At 48.1% G+C, this 14950-nt stretch overlaps 1 protein-coding gene and 1 pseudogene across 1 annotated transcript; both read left to right on the top strand.

The window, feature by feature from the left end:
• Nucleotides 1-7227: 7227 nt before the first annotated feature.
• On the top strand, nt 7228-10737 carry LOC136500886 (dicarboxylate transporter 2.1, chloroplastic-like). Its single transcript, XM_066496350.1, has 4 exons — nt 7228-8066; nt 8665-8978; nt 9412-9860; nt 10330-10737. The coding sequence occupies exons 1-4, from the start codon at nt 7296-7298 to the stop codon at nt 10443-10445; spliced, it is 1650 nt and encodes a 549-aa protein (XP_066352447.1). The 5' UTR covers nt 7228-7295; the 3' UTR covers nt 10446-10737.
• Nucleotides 10738-11473: 736 nt separating this feature from the next.
• Nucleotides 11474-13344, top strand: LOC136501905 (uncharacterized; annotated as a pseudogene).
• Nucleotides 13345-14950: the final 1606 nt, after the last annotated feature.

The raw sequence follows: 14950 nt of genomic DNA, 5'->3' as shown, positions 1-14950 counted from the left end.
CGATGGAGTTGTAGATCCGCCTGGCTTGAACGCAGGAATGGTCGATCCTGCGCACTCCTCCCAAGATGTGTCAGTCAATTTGACCCTACAATTGACAAGAAGAGAAAGCTAATAAGTAATTTAGAGCGAAACATGTCGGTGTTGTCAGACAGTCCTGAATGTGCGGCTCTGAGAGCTGATATGGAAGGAGATCGACTAAATAGTCGATTCCAGCATATTCATAAGAATAAATCAATTAAAGCTCGTGGAGTTATGTAAAGAAAATCGGTTATCATTAAGGATGAATATCATTGTTTAGACAAATATTAGTCAATGGCAATAGGATGTCAACAATAATTAGTTTATGCTAAGCCAATGACTGCAAGTAACCGAATCCCTTTTTATATAAAAGAAGCGGCTCATCATCATTTAACCATTTAATAGAGATAAATCTAATGAACATATTAGATCTCATCTACCGCTATGACCAGTGGGGCATGAGGCAGAATCATGCAGGCCGTAGAAATAACAATAGATTTGACGACCCTAACTTATTACTAATATCAGTGGGGCATGAGATAGAATCATGCAGGCCGTAATACAATAATAAGATCATGGGGCTAACACATCTTTCAACCTATCTTTACTTCAATGGTCTCGTGACATGAACTGCGTGTGTGAAAGCGCTCGATATTGGCTAAAACAGCCGATTCAGGCATAGCGCACAGTTAAGGTCATGCCCTATCAGGAACAGAGCTACCAAATAACGATCCCCACTCCACAGTGCTAATAGTGGGGTGTGAGGCAGAATCACACAGACCGTGATAACAGGCCATGGAACAGTTTTTGTTAGCCAATAGATCCATTCAAGACCAGACATGCCTTAACCGCACACTATGCATAATCAAGATTGATATAAAACAGCTGATAAAACATAAATCATCGTTTAAGATGTAGATTAGATCAGTTTAGATTAGCAAACGATGGGTTAAACAGGATATAAGGCTGATCTAGATCAATCCCAATCGGGCAAAGTGATATTGCTGTAATTAAATAAATAATGGAAGCAATAAGCAATATCGGTAACTTAATGAATCTATCCGAAGGAACGCCACCCTTAGATAGAGCCGATAACTTGACCTTAATCTAGTTTGAGCAGTGGAGGTCGACCGGATCGATGCAGCCGTACTTGAACTAAATAAGAGTCGATAACTAGCTTATACCAGAGTCACGGTGGAGGTCGACCAGATCGATGCAGCTGTATGAATAGAAGTATAAGCCATGATGGTACTTACAGACGAACCGGAGGTCGGCCGGACCGATGTAGCCCTGCTCGCTGAAGAACTCATCAAGATCTACTCTACTCCTACTCCTAAGGGGTGTCCGGAGCCAAAAAAAAGTAAGTAACTTGTATTTGATTAATTGTGTGTCTTTTATAATAGCCGGGGTCCAATATTTATACCCTGGAGCCTAAACATGAATCCTACTCGAGCACGACTCTTTACAATCTTCGGCAAAGAAGAAAACAATCCTAATTTAAGAAAACTTGGACCCTAATCTTTTCCTTTTTGTAGAGTCCAATATGTAGTTTCCTGGAGCCAACCATAGCTCATCATCGCTATGTGCTGACGTCATCCAAAGAGATCCGATTCTAGAGTCGTATCTGAATTAGCTGATATCGATCCTCATGCAATCGATTCCTTGATCGACATAATTTTGGAAGCTTCGAGTTCCCGCGTTTTTTCTCCAAATTTTGGTGTAAACAAACGTAAATGCACGTCATATATATATTCGGTGATCATTCAAAATAAGGGTTATGCACCGGGGCTTACCTTGGGTAGGCGGGGTGTCAACAAAGTCAGCAACTGATGGTTCTGGGCTCCCTCCTGAATGAGAATCTCCTCCTCGTACTCTTCAATGATCTCCTCATACTCCTATTCGTCCATAGGCACGAACTCTACCAACTCATTATCTATATGCATGAAATAATGATGCAACACTTAGTAATACGGCAACAACAACTCTTAAAATACGAATACACCTATCAAGCTACTAAGCTAGTTCTACCAACTAAGGTACTAAGTTACCTATTATTACCACTAACAGGTATGAAACCTGGTATGTATTATCTTAGCAACTAAAGGCATTCTTACTCTTAATACCGATTTACTATATATATACTAAAATAAGGAGTACTAGCTATTCTATTTATCAACCTACTCAAGGGCTACAAAAATTACAGTGAGCACCTAATAATCTAATGAGCCTACTGTAAAAATTTCATGGCTAAAACTATCACCAATTTGCCACAAAAATTCCTACAAATATTAAGCTAAATAATACTAAGCTTTCCTAAATAAATTAATGAATCTATCATTATCATAGATAACTATAAAATAACTACACCAACAGATAGATAGCATTTTTGTGAACCTAACAAATTTTGTTTCACTATTTTTGGATACCTATAGAATTTACTATAATTTTACAAAGATCAGCACAAAACTAAATTGAATAAACATTTATTAATTCACTAGAAAAAAGGAAAACTAAATCCACCGGGTGGCCCGTGAGCGAGCATCGCGCGCGCACGCGACCCACCAGGGTGGCCCACGCGGGCGCGGCCCAACCACACAACGACGGCCCACGATAGGGAGACCCGCGCGTGCCTGTCATTTAGCGAAAACAACCTTGAGCTAATACCGAATCCAGACGTAGTCCATAGCACTATTCTTACAGTCTGGACTTAAGCAATCTAACCCTCGGAACATTCTATCTTCACAACGACCAGGTCCTTGGGCACACCCCACGCGCACCAACACGACGGCACTGGGCCGCCACGACGGCCTTCCTGGCCTCTCCCTGCCCCCGCTAGCGAGCCGAACAGCACCCTCATCCCAAGCGCCTACCCTAGCCGAAGTTACAGGGGCGGCGGAGCTCGCGGAAGCGGTGGCCACGACGCGCGGCCAAGCGTGGCGGCGACGCGACCACGCCGGCCACCCAAAACCACCGCGAGATGAGATAGCTAGCTCAAAAGCACCCCTAGCGTACCCTTATTGCTGCTGCGGTGGTGATTTGGCCGAGAAATCCCCGAACCGAGCTGGCCATGTGTAACGGTGGGATACGACGGCGCTCTACAGTGACACTGTCGCGTCAGCGACCAAGGCGGGCCGATAGCGGCTGGGATGAGGTGCCCGGGGGGTGGAGGGGATCAAGGCAAATACACGGTGCCAAGGAATTGGATGGAGGTGGACGGTGCGAGGTGAATTGCGAGGGCACCGCCGTTCGGTCTTAAGGATGACCGACGACGAGGAATCTTCAAATTAGGACTCGACATGGTACGACAGCAGTAGTGGGCGATCTTGGTGGGTAGCTAGGTTCTCACTCGAGTCACAAGCGAGCACAATTACTATAGAAGCGACACGACGCTGCGAGCTAGCTCAGGCGTGGCTCGGTGATGCCGGCACGACGCCATTTAAGGCAGAGGTGACTGGGGGCGCAGCATGGCGCTTGCTACTAAATGGAAGAGGACAAAGATGCCACGGGAAACGACTGCATGCGTGGGCAGATCTAGGACAACAGAGGTAGTGGCACGACGCGCAGCGGGCGCTATGTCGCCTCAACAGGACGCGAATGCCAGGCAGAGTAGCGGCACGTGGGGGTGCCGTGTGCCTGTGCGTGCAGTGCGCTCGACGTGACGATGTGCAGAGGAACGTGTGTGTGCTATGGCACAATGACGACAGCGCGAGGCGGCACGGTGATGGGATGGCGGCGGCTATGGCGCGACGGTGCAGGCAGAGGCCATGTGCCGGCCACAGCAGGCCAAGTGCGGCCACGCGCGCACAGTCCCGTGCAGGCAAACCCGAGGGTGGCAGAGCCGCGCAGCGCGACAGCGGTGGCAGGGCCAGCAGCGCAGCAGCGGCAGGCCTGGCCAGCCAGATGGGACAGGGCAGCGGTGGCCAGGACTTGCGCGGTGGTAGCACGGCTGTAGCTGGGCCATGCGTGGTGTGAGCAGCACATGCAGGCAGCGGGTAATAGGGTGGCAAGGGCCAGCAGTGCTGCACTAGCCGCACAGCTGGCTCGCGGCAGCCAGAGGTAGACCCGGCCAGCGCGATGGCACACGTGCGGGCGTGCGTGCGCGCGACGCCGAGCGCCAAGGCATGTGACTGCGCCCACGCGAGGACTCGGCCCAAAACATGCCATGCATGCTTTTTAAAGCGTTCCAAAAACCCAATTCGATGCTTCAAATGCTAAACCACCTATGCCATTCGTTTAAAACCCTAAGTGATATAACGCGACATTGAAATGTAGCTTTCGTTTCGCGTTTCCGACGATCGTTTCGAGTGACAGAAATTGATCTACATACTATATCACATGCATTAACACATAACCATAATGCTCATGACATGTTTTAGCAAAAGATTTACAGTGTAACATCGAGGGTGTTACAACTGCCGACAATATTCTGTCGACACTGGTGCAAGCGGTAGAGTCTTACCACCTATGACCGGAAGGTCCTGGGTTCGAGTCGCGGTCTCCTCGCATTGCACAGGCGAGGGTAAGGCTTGCCACTAACACCCTTCCCCAGACCCCGTACAGAGTAGGAGCTCTCCGCACTAGGTACATCCTTTTTTTAACATACCCGACACAACAAAGACTATAGCTTTTAGACTTAGCTTGGCGGCCTCACACCAAACCTTTTTTAGTTGGTTTTGCCATCACATGCACCAAATCATGGGGTGAAATTACGATGGGGTGATAGAAGGTTGATTGGTTATATTTGGGCTTCATAAGATAGTCAGCCCATGTTTAGTTGTATTTGAGCACTGACCACCAATTGCTCAATAACACACTATAAACACGATAATAGTGGTGTCGACATCTAGACTACATTGAACATCTGTTCAACTGTGATCCGCTTCTCTTGCTTGCAGGATACTTGGCCACCATCAACATGCACCTCTACCACTGCTTTTAATAAACTGTATCGATTGCTAGTTGAGGTACACTCCAACTATTTACGAACACACCATCTATTCGACAAAACGCCTCTTTCATGTGAATGCTTGTCCAACTAACCTCTCACACTTGTGGCCACAGTCGTGCACTAGTTGGTAGCGTCAGAACAAGCTCATGTGTGCAATGGCAAGCATCTCTACATTGTCATCAGTGCATAAAACCCAAGGCTGAGAGCAATGATAGGGTGCCCTAGCACGAAGCCGTGAATACCTCAAGCCATGCCACCAAGAATTGTAGACACAACGAAGATGAGATGGGCATTTAAGTAAAGCAAGAATTCACCGCGCGTGGCTTGGTCCTTGAGGACGTCCACCATTGCTTGGAAAAGATGGCTACCAACTCTTTCCTTGGCAGCTATGGTAGTATCAACGAGTTTCATTTGTTGAACTTTGTGGTGCAAACCGATTCCACAAGCACAACTTGGAGCTAGAGCATGAGTAGGAGAGGAGGAGAAAGCCGACGATGATGGTAAATGATCATTGAGAATGGTATGATGTGTGAGAGATGAAATGAGTGGTAAGTTCACCTCTAGCAGTACAAGCAACAAAGTATAATAATAATAATAATATCCATGAAACCAAAACAATAGCAAATGACACAAGTTAGCAACCAGACATAAATTCGGCAATGACAGTCTAATGTTGTACTTACACATACCCCATTCGTCCCTTTTTAGTTGTCATTCTCGCTTTTCAAAAAGTCAAATGTACTCAACTTTAACTGATTATACATAAAAACATTAATGTTTATGGTACATAATTAATATAATTAGATAGATCATTCAATTTATTTTTATAACAAACTTGTTTGAAGATACAAATATTGTTAATGGTCCGTTTGGATGTAGATATTGGAGACTCTGGAATTGAATTGGTACCATTACCAAATCAGACTAGTATTGGAAATGGACTAAATACCAAATCTGTTGTTTGGATGTAGATGAATTTTTTAGCTGGAATCAAGTGACACATCAAATACCATTTCATGGATGTACACCTCCAGGAATTCACTGTCTTCTTCTCTAATCCCCACCGCTCGCACGACGGCCTCGAGCTCAGAGGTGGAGGTGGCCTTGGCCCAGCCATGGGCATGCGCAGGTGGAGGCGGGTGTGGTGGTGTGCCACGCCGCTGGGCGTGGGGCCACCGGCCATGGGGAAGGAGAAGGGGAGGTGCGCCGCCGGCCATGGGGAAGAAGAAGGGGAGCTCGCGTCGGATGGGGAGGATCTCGGCCATGGAGGAGCTCGGCCCCGGTCCAGCCATGGGGGAGCTCGACCCTGCCAGCCATGGGGGAGCTCAACCCCGGAGGCCATGGAGCCCACCTCTATGACCGCTCGCACTGGTTAGGGTGGAGCTCGACCACGGAGGAGCTCAGCCCCGGCCCGGCCATGGGGGAGCTCGACCCCGCCGGCCATGGAGGAGCCCACCTCCGTGACCACTTGTGTCGGATGGGGAGGAGCTCGGCCCCGGCCCGGCCATGGGGGAGCTCGACCCCGCCAGCCATGGGGGAGCTCGACTCCACCGGCCATGGAGGAGCCCGCCTTCGTGACCGCTCGCTCGACCCCGGTCACGGATGCGCTCATCTCCAATTCCGTCCAATACGGAGGATGCAGGCTCTGTATTAGGGGTGACTGGGTGCAGTTGTAGCCAATACCTCTTGTCATTGAAGGTGATTTCCAATTCCAATACCTAAGACATCCAAACAACGGCATTTGGTGCTATCCAATACTAATGTTAATTTCAGAGCCTCAATGTCTACATCAATCGCAACCTAATATTTTTTACAAACTTGATTAATTTTTAAGAAGTCTGATTGACGTAAATAGCATAGACACCTAGGAGTACCTATGACGGAGCATGCAGAGACGGTGAGCGCAAGATATATGACGTGGCCACTGATGCACGTCCACGTCCACGTCCTAATCATTACCGTAGATTCCGCCCACATCTGAACCACACAGCCAGACCTGACGATCCCAATCTACCTTCTCACTGCCCGTGGGGCCCAGGCCGATTCCTGAAACAAAACCTGTGATGATCTGTCAAACAGAAAGGTCACGTAATTGACAACAGGAGATTCGCACATACAGTAGAGAAACTGACATTGTGGTCCCACTAGGACACTTGGACACTGTCCCCAGCTGTCAGGAGCACCCTGACAGATCACGCCTCTCCAGCCTTCCCGTTTTTTTTTTATAAAAACAAAGCAAACAAAGACAAATCTTAGCTGTTGCTCTCCGACGACTGCAGCCACCACTGCCCATCCCGCTGCCTCTTCCCGCTCGCCGCCGCCGCCGCCTATGGCGAGCCTCCGTCCCGCCGTCACCCACTGCCCGGCTCTCCCTCTCCCGACCCCCCATAGCCACCTTCGCCGCCGCCATCTGCACCTCCACCCCTACCCCAATCCCTTCTCCCTCTCACCCCGCATCTCCTCCCACCTCTCACCTATCCCTCGCCGCCACCTGCCCCCGCTCCTCGCCTCCGCATCGGCCTCTCAAGCGGCAACCAAGCCGCCGCAGCCGGCGGCATCGGGCGGTGCTAAGCCGCTGCCCCTCTTCATCTCGCTTGCCGCCGGCCTCGCCGTCCGCTTCCTCGTGCCGCGGCCGGCCGAGGTAACCCCGGAGGCATGGCAGCTCCTCTCCATCTTCCTCTCCACCATCGCGGGGCTCGTCCTCGGCCCGCTCCCCGTCGGCGCGTGGGCGTTCCTCGGTCTCACCGCCACCGTCGCCACACGCACGCTACCCTTCACCGCCGCGTTCGGGGCGTTCACTAACGAGGTCATCTGGCTCATCGTCATCTCCTTCTTCTTCGCGCGCGGCTTCGTCAAGACCGGCCTCGGCGACCGCGTCGCCACCTACTTCGTCAAATGGCTGGGGCGCAGCACTTTGGGCCTATCCTATGGGCTTGCCATCAGCGAGGCTCTCATCTCGCCTGCCATGCCTAGCACCACGGCCAGGGCAGGAGGGGTTTTCCTTCCCATCGTCAAGTCGCTGTCGCTCTCGTCGGGAAGCAAGCCCAACGACCCATCGGCGAAGAAACTCGGCTCTTATCTTGTGCAATCGCAGCTACAGGTAATAAACGCTGCGCTTGAATGCTGGATGATGCAGATGCATGCAAGTTTTATATTAAGATGTTAATAGTCTGATGAATCCCGCTGTTATATCAGATATTCGTGAATGTGAATTGTTTTTATTTTCCCCTTTTTTACTATAATCTGTCGCTTCTTTGTCTACCGCACCCTGCATTCGCGACTACTCTCAATGTGTTTATAGGAGGGAGCAATGGTAATTTTCTTGATCTGTAAGGTTCTTAATATTTGTGCGCACTCAAACTAAGTAAGCATTATGATTTGACGCGAAGGGTGCACTTGTAAGGATAATTTTGATGTGCTAAGATACAACCATAATTAATCAATGCAGCAATGAGATATCCATTTGTTTTAGCACAAACTAATTGTGGGTACAGATATTTTTTCTTTGAACAAATTGAAATCTGACATTTGAATTGGAAATTAGCCTCAACCTGCAAGTGTTCTTATATGTTGTTTCTGTTTATGTGGACTTGTGTCCTCTGTAGTTGTACTAGTTATGCTTTCGCTTCTTAATCATAGTGCATTTTAGACATTGATCAATGGATTTACTGTGCTGGTTTCTGATGCTTGATTGACAGGCATCTGCCAACTCCAGTGCTCTCTTCTTGACAGCGGCTGCACAGAACCTGTTGTGTCTGAAGTTAGCAGAGGAGATTGGTGTTAATATTGGAAACCCATGGATTACTTGGTTCAAGGTTGCTAGCGTACCAGCACTTCTTGGGCTTTTAGTGACTCCTTATTTGATTTACAAAATATTCCCCCCAGAAATAAGGGACACTCCTGAAGCCCCAGCATTAGCTGCCGAAAAGCTAAGGTTAATGGGTCCGGTAACAAAAAATGAATGGGTCATGATTGCAACGATGCTTCTTGCAGTATCACTATGGATTTTTGGGTAAGATTTTTCTTTTTAAATAGGATTTTCCCCATGAATTGACTTGCAATCTGAAGCTAAACTTTCAGTAACTGAACTTTTGTATTTAGTTTCACCGTTTACACTGTTCTTGGAATCATGCAAGTAAGTATACATACACACAGCACAAGAGCACAAGTATCTTTCTTGACTGGTGCTTGCTGTAGTAGTCATTGTGATAATGTTCACATCACAGAGCACTGAGCAGCACTCGATTGGTGTAAGCAGCATTGTTCTGTGTGTTTTCCCCTGAAAAGTTCCTTTATTAGTCTGTGGTTCCACTCATGATTGTGGAGACAGCTAAAATATTCTTTTTTTCTTTATGGCCAAGAGTCAATATGGTTCAAAAGTATTCAGTTTTCCTTTTTTTATTGATGAGGAACAAAAAAGGCTTATCCTGTTTCTGATATTGCAGGGAAGCTATTGGCGTATCCAGCGTTGTTGCTGCAATGATTGGACTCTCAATACTTCTTCTGCTTGGAGTGCTGAACTGGGAGGATTGTTTGAATGAGAAGTCTGCATGGGACACCTTAGCTTGGTTTGCTATTTTAGTTGGTTTGGCTGGGCAGCTTACTACCCTCGGGGTTGTGTCCTGGATGTCGAATTGTGTTGCCAAGGTTCTTCAATCTTTCTCATTGAGCTGGCCTGCAGCATTTGGTGTTCTTCAGGCCTCGTACTTCTTTATTCACTATATATTTGCAAGCCAAACTGCACATGTTGGAGCTTTATACTCGGCATTTCTTGCCATGCATTTAGCAGCTGGTGTGCCAGCTGTAATGTCGGCACTTGCTTTGGCGTACAATGCAAACCTCTTTGGAGCACTAACACACTATAGCAGCGGGCAATCTGCAGTATACTTTGGAGGTAATTGTGCTTTTCCACCTCTTTTGTTGAATACATATTTTCCAAGTTTGCTTGCAATCCACCACGTTGGATTGGTACCATTCCATACTTATTTCGAGCCTGGTTCAATACCGATTTATAGAGTAGTTAATTAACTGGTTAGCTTCGACTGGTACTGCAATGTGTAGAACACATTTTGATGCACCATTTTTGTTCTTTTTGTCGATTCAATTTACTAAATCCTTCTCTAGCATCAATTTCTATTTCGCTAGGTAGGACTGTGTATTTGATCCTGAAAACTACTTTCATATTTGTGCACACAACAAAATGATAATTCAAATGGAGCCTTATAATGAAATGAAAGCACAAGCTGCTGCGCATAGACATATGAATGGAGAAAATTCTTTGTTTGTTTTATTAGTTAGGCCATCCTTATAAGGGCTTTTAATATTTGTTCTCTGCTGTGTAACCTGGTGTTTTCCTTGTGCAGCGGGGTATGTTGACCTTCCAGATGTATTCAAGCTGGGTTTTATTACAGCCGCACTCAATGCTGTAATTTGGGGAGTTTCTGGTGCATTGTGGTGGAAATTTTTGGGTCTTTATTGAGTCTTGGGGCAGTGTAAGTACATGAAAATGGTACCATATATTAAACAAGTAACTCATGATCCACCATCGGAAGTGGGGGTTCGTTTTTCTTCTGAGGTGCCTATGAATGCATAATAACAGAGGAACGATCATCTTTAGAAAGTTTTTGAGCATGATCAACCTAGAAAGCAGATGGGTTTTCGTAGGTTGTTAAGACCGTCCTATATATCCTTTGATTTGATTGATGTACCATCATATCTCCTCCCCTCAAGGGAAATAAATGCATGAGTGACTTGAATTTTGATGACCCAAATCTTGTCTTATACCAAATCCTTGAAGATTGAGTGCATGAATGAATGAATATTGATTGAGGCGTCAAATCTTGTGTTTTGAGGCCGCGACAGCCTGCTTCCCCAAGCCTGCTATTTGCCTGCCTGTATACTTGAACAGAGGCGCAGTGTTGCCTGTTGAGGACCACATTACTCCCTCACCACCCTGAACGGCTGTACAAAAACTGTGCAGAACTGTAGTTGTGTACAGCAGTACAGCTGATGAAAGGTCATGTGCTAATGCTTGACCATTTATCATCAATACTTGACGGAGCATTTGGCATCTATACTCGACGGAGGATTAAAAGGGCAAGGTTATGAGGTGGCTGTTGCTCCTGGCCTGGGTTGCAACACTTTGGATCTGGACTGCCAGTCAGTCAGCCAGCGTTTGTCAAATTTCTTGGTTGCTCAAGGCTGACGTTTCTTAATACCACATACCATGGCGTAATCTTTTCCTGGCCGGACGAGTTTGGTACACCAATAGCTCCGTTCGCTTCGCTGAAGAAAAAGTCAAAACGCAGTTTTATCTTATTTGCTGTGAGAGAAAAAACACGATTTCACAAAAAAAAATAAGCTGAAAAAGATGGATCATAAGATAAACGAATAGGGTCAAATTTAGGTTTGTGCCTGTAGTACATAGCAACTTAGCAAGCGCTTTATGTTTCCTCAAAAAAATAAAAAAAACCAAGCGCTTTATGTACGTGATGAATCTACCTTTCGGAGTCCAGCAGGCGGACCCGACCCGGAGACAAGCTCAAGCTCCCCCAGGACTCCAGGAGGAGGACAGGACTCCAGGAGGCAGGTGAGTTTGCTCTTTCCCTTCCTTGCTCTGCCTCCCGCCTCCGCCGTCGGGGAAGCGTCTTCCGTTCCGCCCTCTGCCGCGCAGTCGCAGGTCCTCTAGTGTGCTCCTCTTCCGTTCCGCATCCATCATTTGTCCATGCGTCCCACGCTGCCTGGAGGATACCAACGCCTGGGGTTGGGGCGCGGTTGAGGTGAGGACGCCTCGCCATGGCCTGGGGAGGGTCGAGGGGGTGTGGCCGGGCGCCGCCGCCGGGTGCGGGCGGAATGGCGGATACCGCCACGCCGGTGAGGCGGTGACGAACTGAGTTCTTTTTTTTTCCTTTTCTTTTGAGCTTTTGGTTGACGACGAACCAGGTGGCGGCGCCGCACCGAGCTGGGTGGGTCAGCCCAATGGGTATTGGGTGCACCGGGCTGAATATTTTGGATGCTGTCGGCCCACTAAAACATCGTTTGCCTGCTTTATATATATACAGGGAAAAAAACATCGCTTGCCAACCAGCAAGGCATCCCATCCGCTTCAACTTTAACTTACGGTAATCCTCCCCTCTTGCCATCTTCCTCCTCTTAGCTCCAAGGCGGCGGCGGATCCTCCTCCACCACCACTCATGGAAGCGGATCCGCAGGATCCTCAACCACGGCGGCGGGCCGACGCCACCCGCGACTCCCGATCATGTTGTTGGTCGATCGCCAGGTCAGAATCAACAATCAAGTCGAAGAATTCATCCCACGATCAGGAGGTCTTTCAAGGGATAATAAGGACATTGAGCTTCTTCTCCGCAAGAGATACTCCAGCAGCAGCAGACGAGAGAAGGAGGTGAAGAGATGACCCGGTACCGGGCGGATGTCGAGGGGCCGGCGTTCATGGTTCCCTCGGGCCCCAGCGGCGTGCGCAAGGAGTGGCCGGAGTGGGTGGATTTCTTGTTGGACCATGACGACGAAGTTGCCTACTTCCTTGGCGTGTTGGACGGCACCGAGCCTTGCCCTCCCCAGGTCGCCGACCCCTGCGACGGCGTCACTTCCCTGTCCCTCAACATCGCTTGGCCACTTCCCCAACCGTTACGGGCGCACTCACCCCGACTCCGCCTTCATCGTCGGCTGCCACAAGAACTTGCTCCTTCTCTGCCTCGGCAACAAGAATGGATTCTGCATGGTTTACAATACCAAGGCCAACTCCATCGCCGTCGTCCCGCGGCAAATTTGCTGCTACTCGACCCACTTCCCCATAGCACGGGTCCGATGGGAGTTCAGGGGGCTCGCCGTCCTACGCCTCTCCTCCAGCGAGGAGCACGATGACTACCTCCTCGCCGAGCTCCTCTTTCGCACGGAAGACCGGAGCGGCCTGGACCCCACAAACAAGGCCACTCTCTTCTTGTGGAAGTCGCTCGGTGCCTCCGGGCTCCGGCCAGCTTGTTCGTCGCCCCATCTGCAGCCCTTACATCTGCCTCACCCCTGACAAGGTCCCTGCCTTCCCTGAAGACTTGGCCGCGCACGCCCAGCAGTGGATCCCCATGGAGGTGGAGCTCCCCCTCCCCACCGACAAAGACCACCACCCCTCCTTCCGTGCAGACATGACGTTGGCAGCTGGAGCAACCTCGCTCTGCTGGGTTGACCTTCTGGAAGGGATCTTTGTCTACAACCACAAAGATCGTGTTAAGCAGCAGCAACCGCTCCACTTCATCCCGTTGCCTCCCGAGGCATATGACGTGGAACCCAATAGCAACCCGCAGGAGTACCGCTCCATGTGCTGCATCAAAGGTGGGGCCTTGAAATTCGTCTCGGGCGTTGTTTAGTTCCTTCCTAAGTTTACACTCTGATGGAACATTTTGACATATGCATGAATTATTAAATATAGATTTAAAAAAATAATTAATTACATAGTTTACGATTAATTTACGAGATGAATCTTTTAAACCTAATTAGTTCATGATTTGACAATGTAGTACTACAGTAGCACATGCTAATAACAGATTAATTAGACTTAATAAATTTTTCTCGTAGTTTACCGACCGATTCAGTAATTTATTTTTTTATTAGCAACTGAGAACACATCTCCATGGCCGAGGTGGTGCTCATAACATGGATTCTGACGAATCCCTAGAGTCGTACCAAATGGAAGTGGCAGTTGTTTGAATCAGTCCGCATCGGAGATCTCTGGCACGACCCGCACTACAATGATGTGCCGCTGCTGCCCCATTTTCCGGTCATCAGCACGGTGGAACCTCATGTCATCTACCTCACGGTCCATAATTACAAGTACAATCCCAAGTGCGAGGGGTGGGAAGCCACATAACGATATGTGCTCGGCGTTGACATGCAGCTTCGGAGTGTAGTGTCAGCGTTCAAAGCCTCTTATGCTTAAAGCATCTCTAGCGGCCCTCAATATAACTCTCCCAACAAGATAGTATTGGGATAGTCCAATATAATATTCTAGATTTATTAGAAAAGATGTTGCAGCAGTATCCTAATATATCCCTCAATACCCATATAAAAGGTGGGTCCTACAAAAGTGTAAGAAAAAATATAGCTGAAAAGTGGTAGTTGGGATGGTCCCTATGGTATTGCGTGAGTTGTATCTCCCCCTTTCTTTGAGGGGAGACGAGAGAAATATTAGTGGCCACAAAAAAAAGAGAGGTATTTGGGAACTGCTAGAGCAAGAAAAATGTAGCTGTCCCTAACAACAATAACAAAGCCTTTAAGTCCCAAACAAGTTGGGGTAGGCTAGAGTTGAAACCCAACAGAAGCCATCAATGTTCAGGCACGCGAATAGTTGTTTTCCAAGCACTCCTATCTAAGGCTAAGTCTTTAGGTATATTTTATCCTTTCAAGTCTCTTTTTATTGCCTCTACCAAAGTCAACTTCGGTCTTCCTCTGTTTCTCTTCACGTTACTATCCTGGCTTAGGATTTCACTACGCACCAGTGCCTTTGGAGGTCTCCGTTGGACATGTCCAAACCATCTCAACCAGTGTTGGACAAGCTTTTCTTCAATTGTTGCTACCCCTAATCTATCACGTATATCATCGTTCCGAACTCGATTCCTTCTTGTATGACCGTAAATCCAACGCAACATACGTATTTCCACGACACTTATCTGTTGAACATGTCGTCTTTTCGTAGGCCAACATTCTGCACCATACAACATAGCAGGTCTAATCGCCGTCCTATAAAACTTGCATTTTAGCTTCTGTGGTACCCTTTTGTCACATAGGACACCAGATGCTTGGCGCCACTTCATCCATCCTGCTTTGATTCTATGGCTAACATCTTCATCAATATCTCCGTCTCTCTGTAGCATTGATCCTAAATATCGAAAGGTATCCTTCCTAGGCACTATTTGACCTTCCAAACTAATATCTTCCTCCTCCCGAGTAGTAGTGCCGAAGTCACATCTCATATAC

Source organism: Miscanthus floridulus, chromosome 13, assembly GCF_019320115.1.
Source record: "Miscanthus floridulus cultivar M001 chromosome 13, ASM1932011v1, whole genome shotgun sequence".
In the NCBI taxonomy this organism is placed as follows: domain Eukaryota; kingdom Viridiplantae; phylum Streptophyta; class Magnoliopsida; order Poales; family Poaceae; genus Miscanthus; species Miscanthus floridulus.
This window is presented reverse-complemented; position numbering and strand designations above follow the sequence as displayed.

Coding starts and splice junctions, on each gene's coding strand:
- LOC136500886 (XM_066496350.1), top strand. CDS start 7,296: ATGGCGAGCCTCCGTCCCGCCGTCACCCACTGCCCGGCTCTCCCTCTC. Junction 8,979..9,411: donor GTATCACTATGGATTTTTGG/GTAAGATTTTTC, acceptor CTGATATTGCAG/GGAAGCTATTGGCGTATCCA. Junction 9,861..10,329: donor ATCTGCAGTATACTTTGGAG/GTAATTGTGCTT, acceptor TTCCTTGTGCAG/CGGGGTATGTTGACCTTCCA.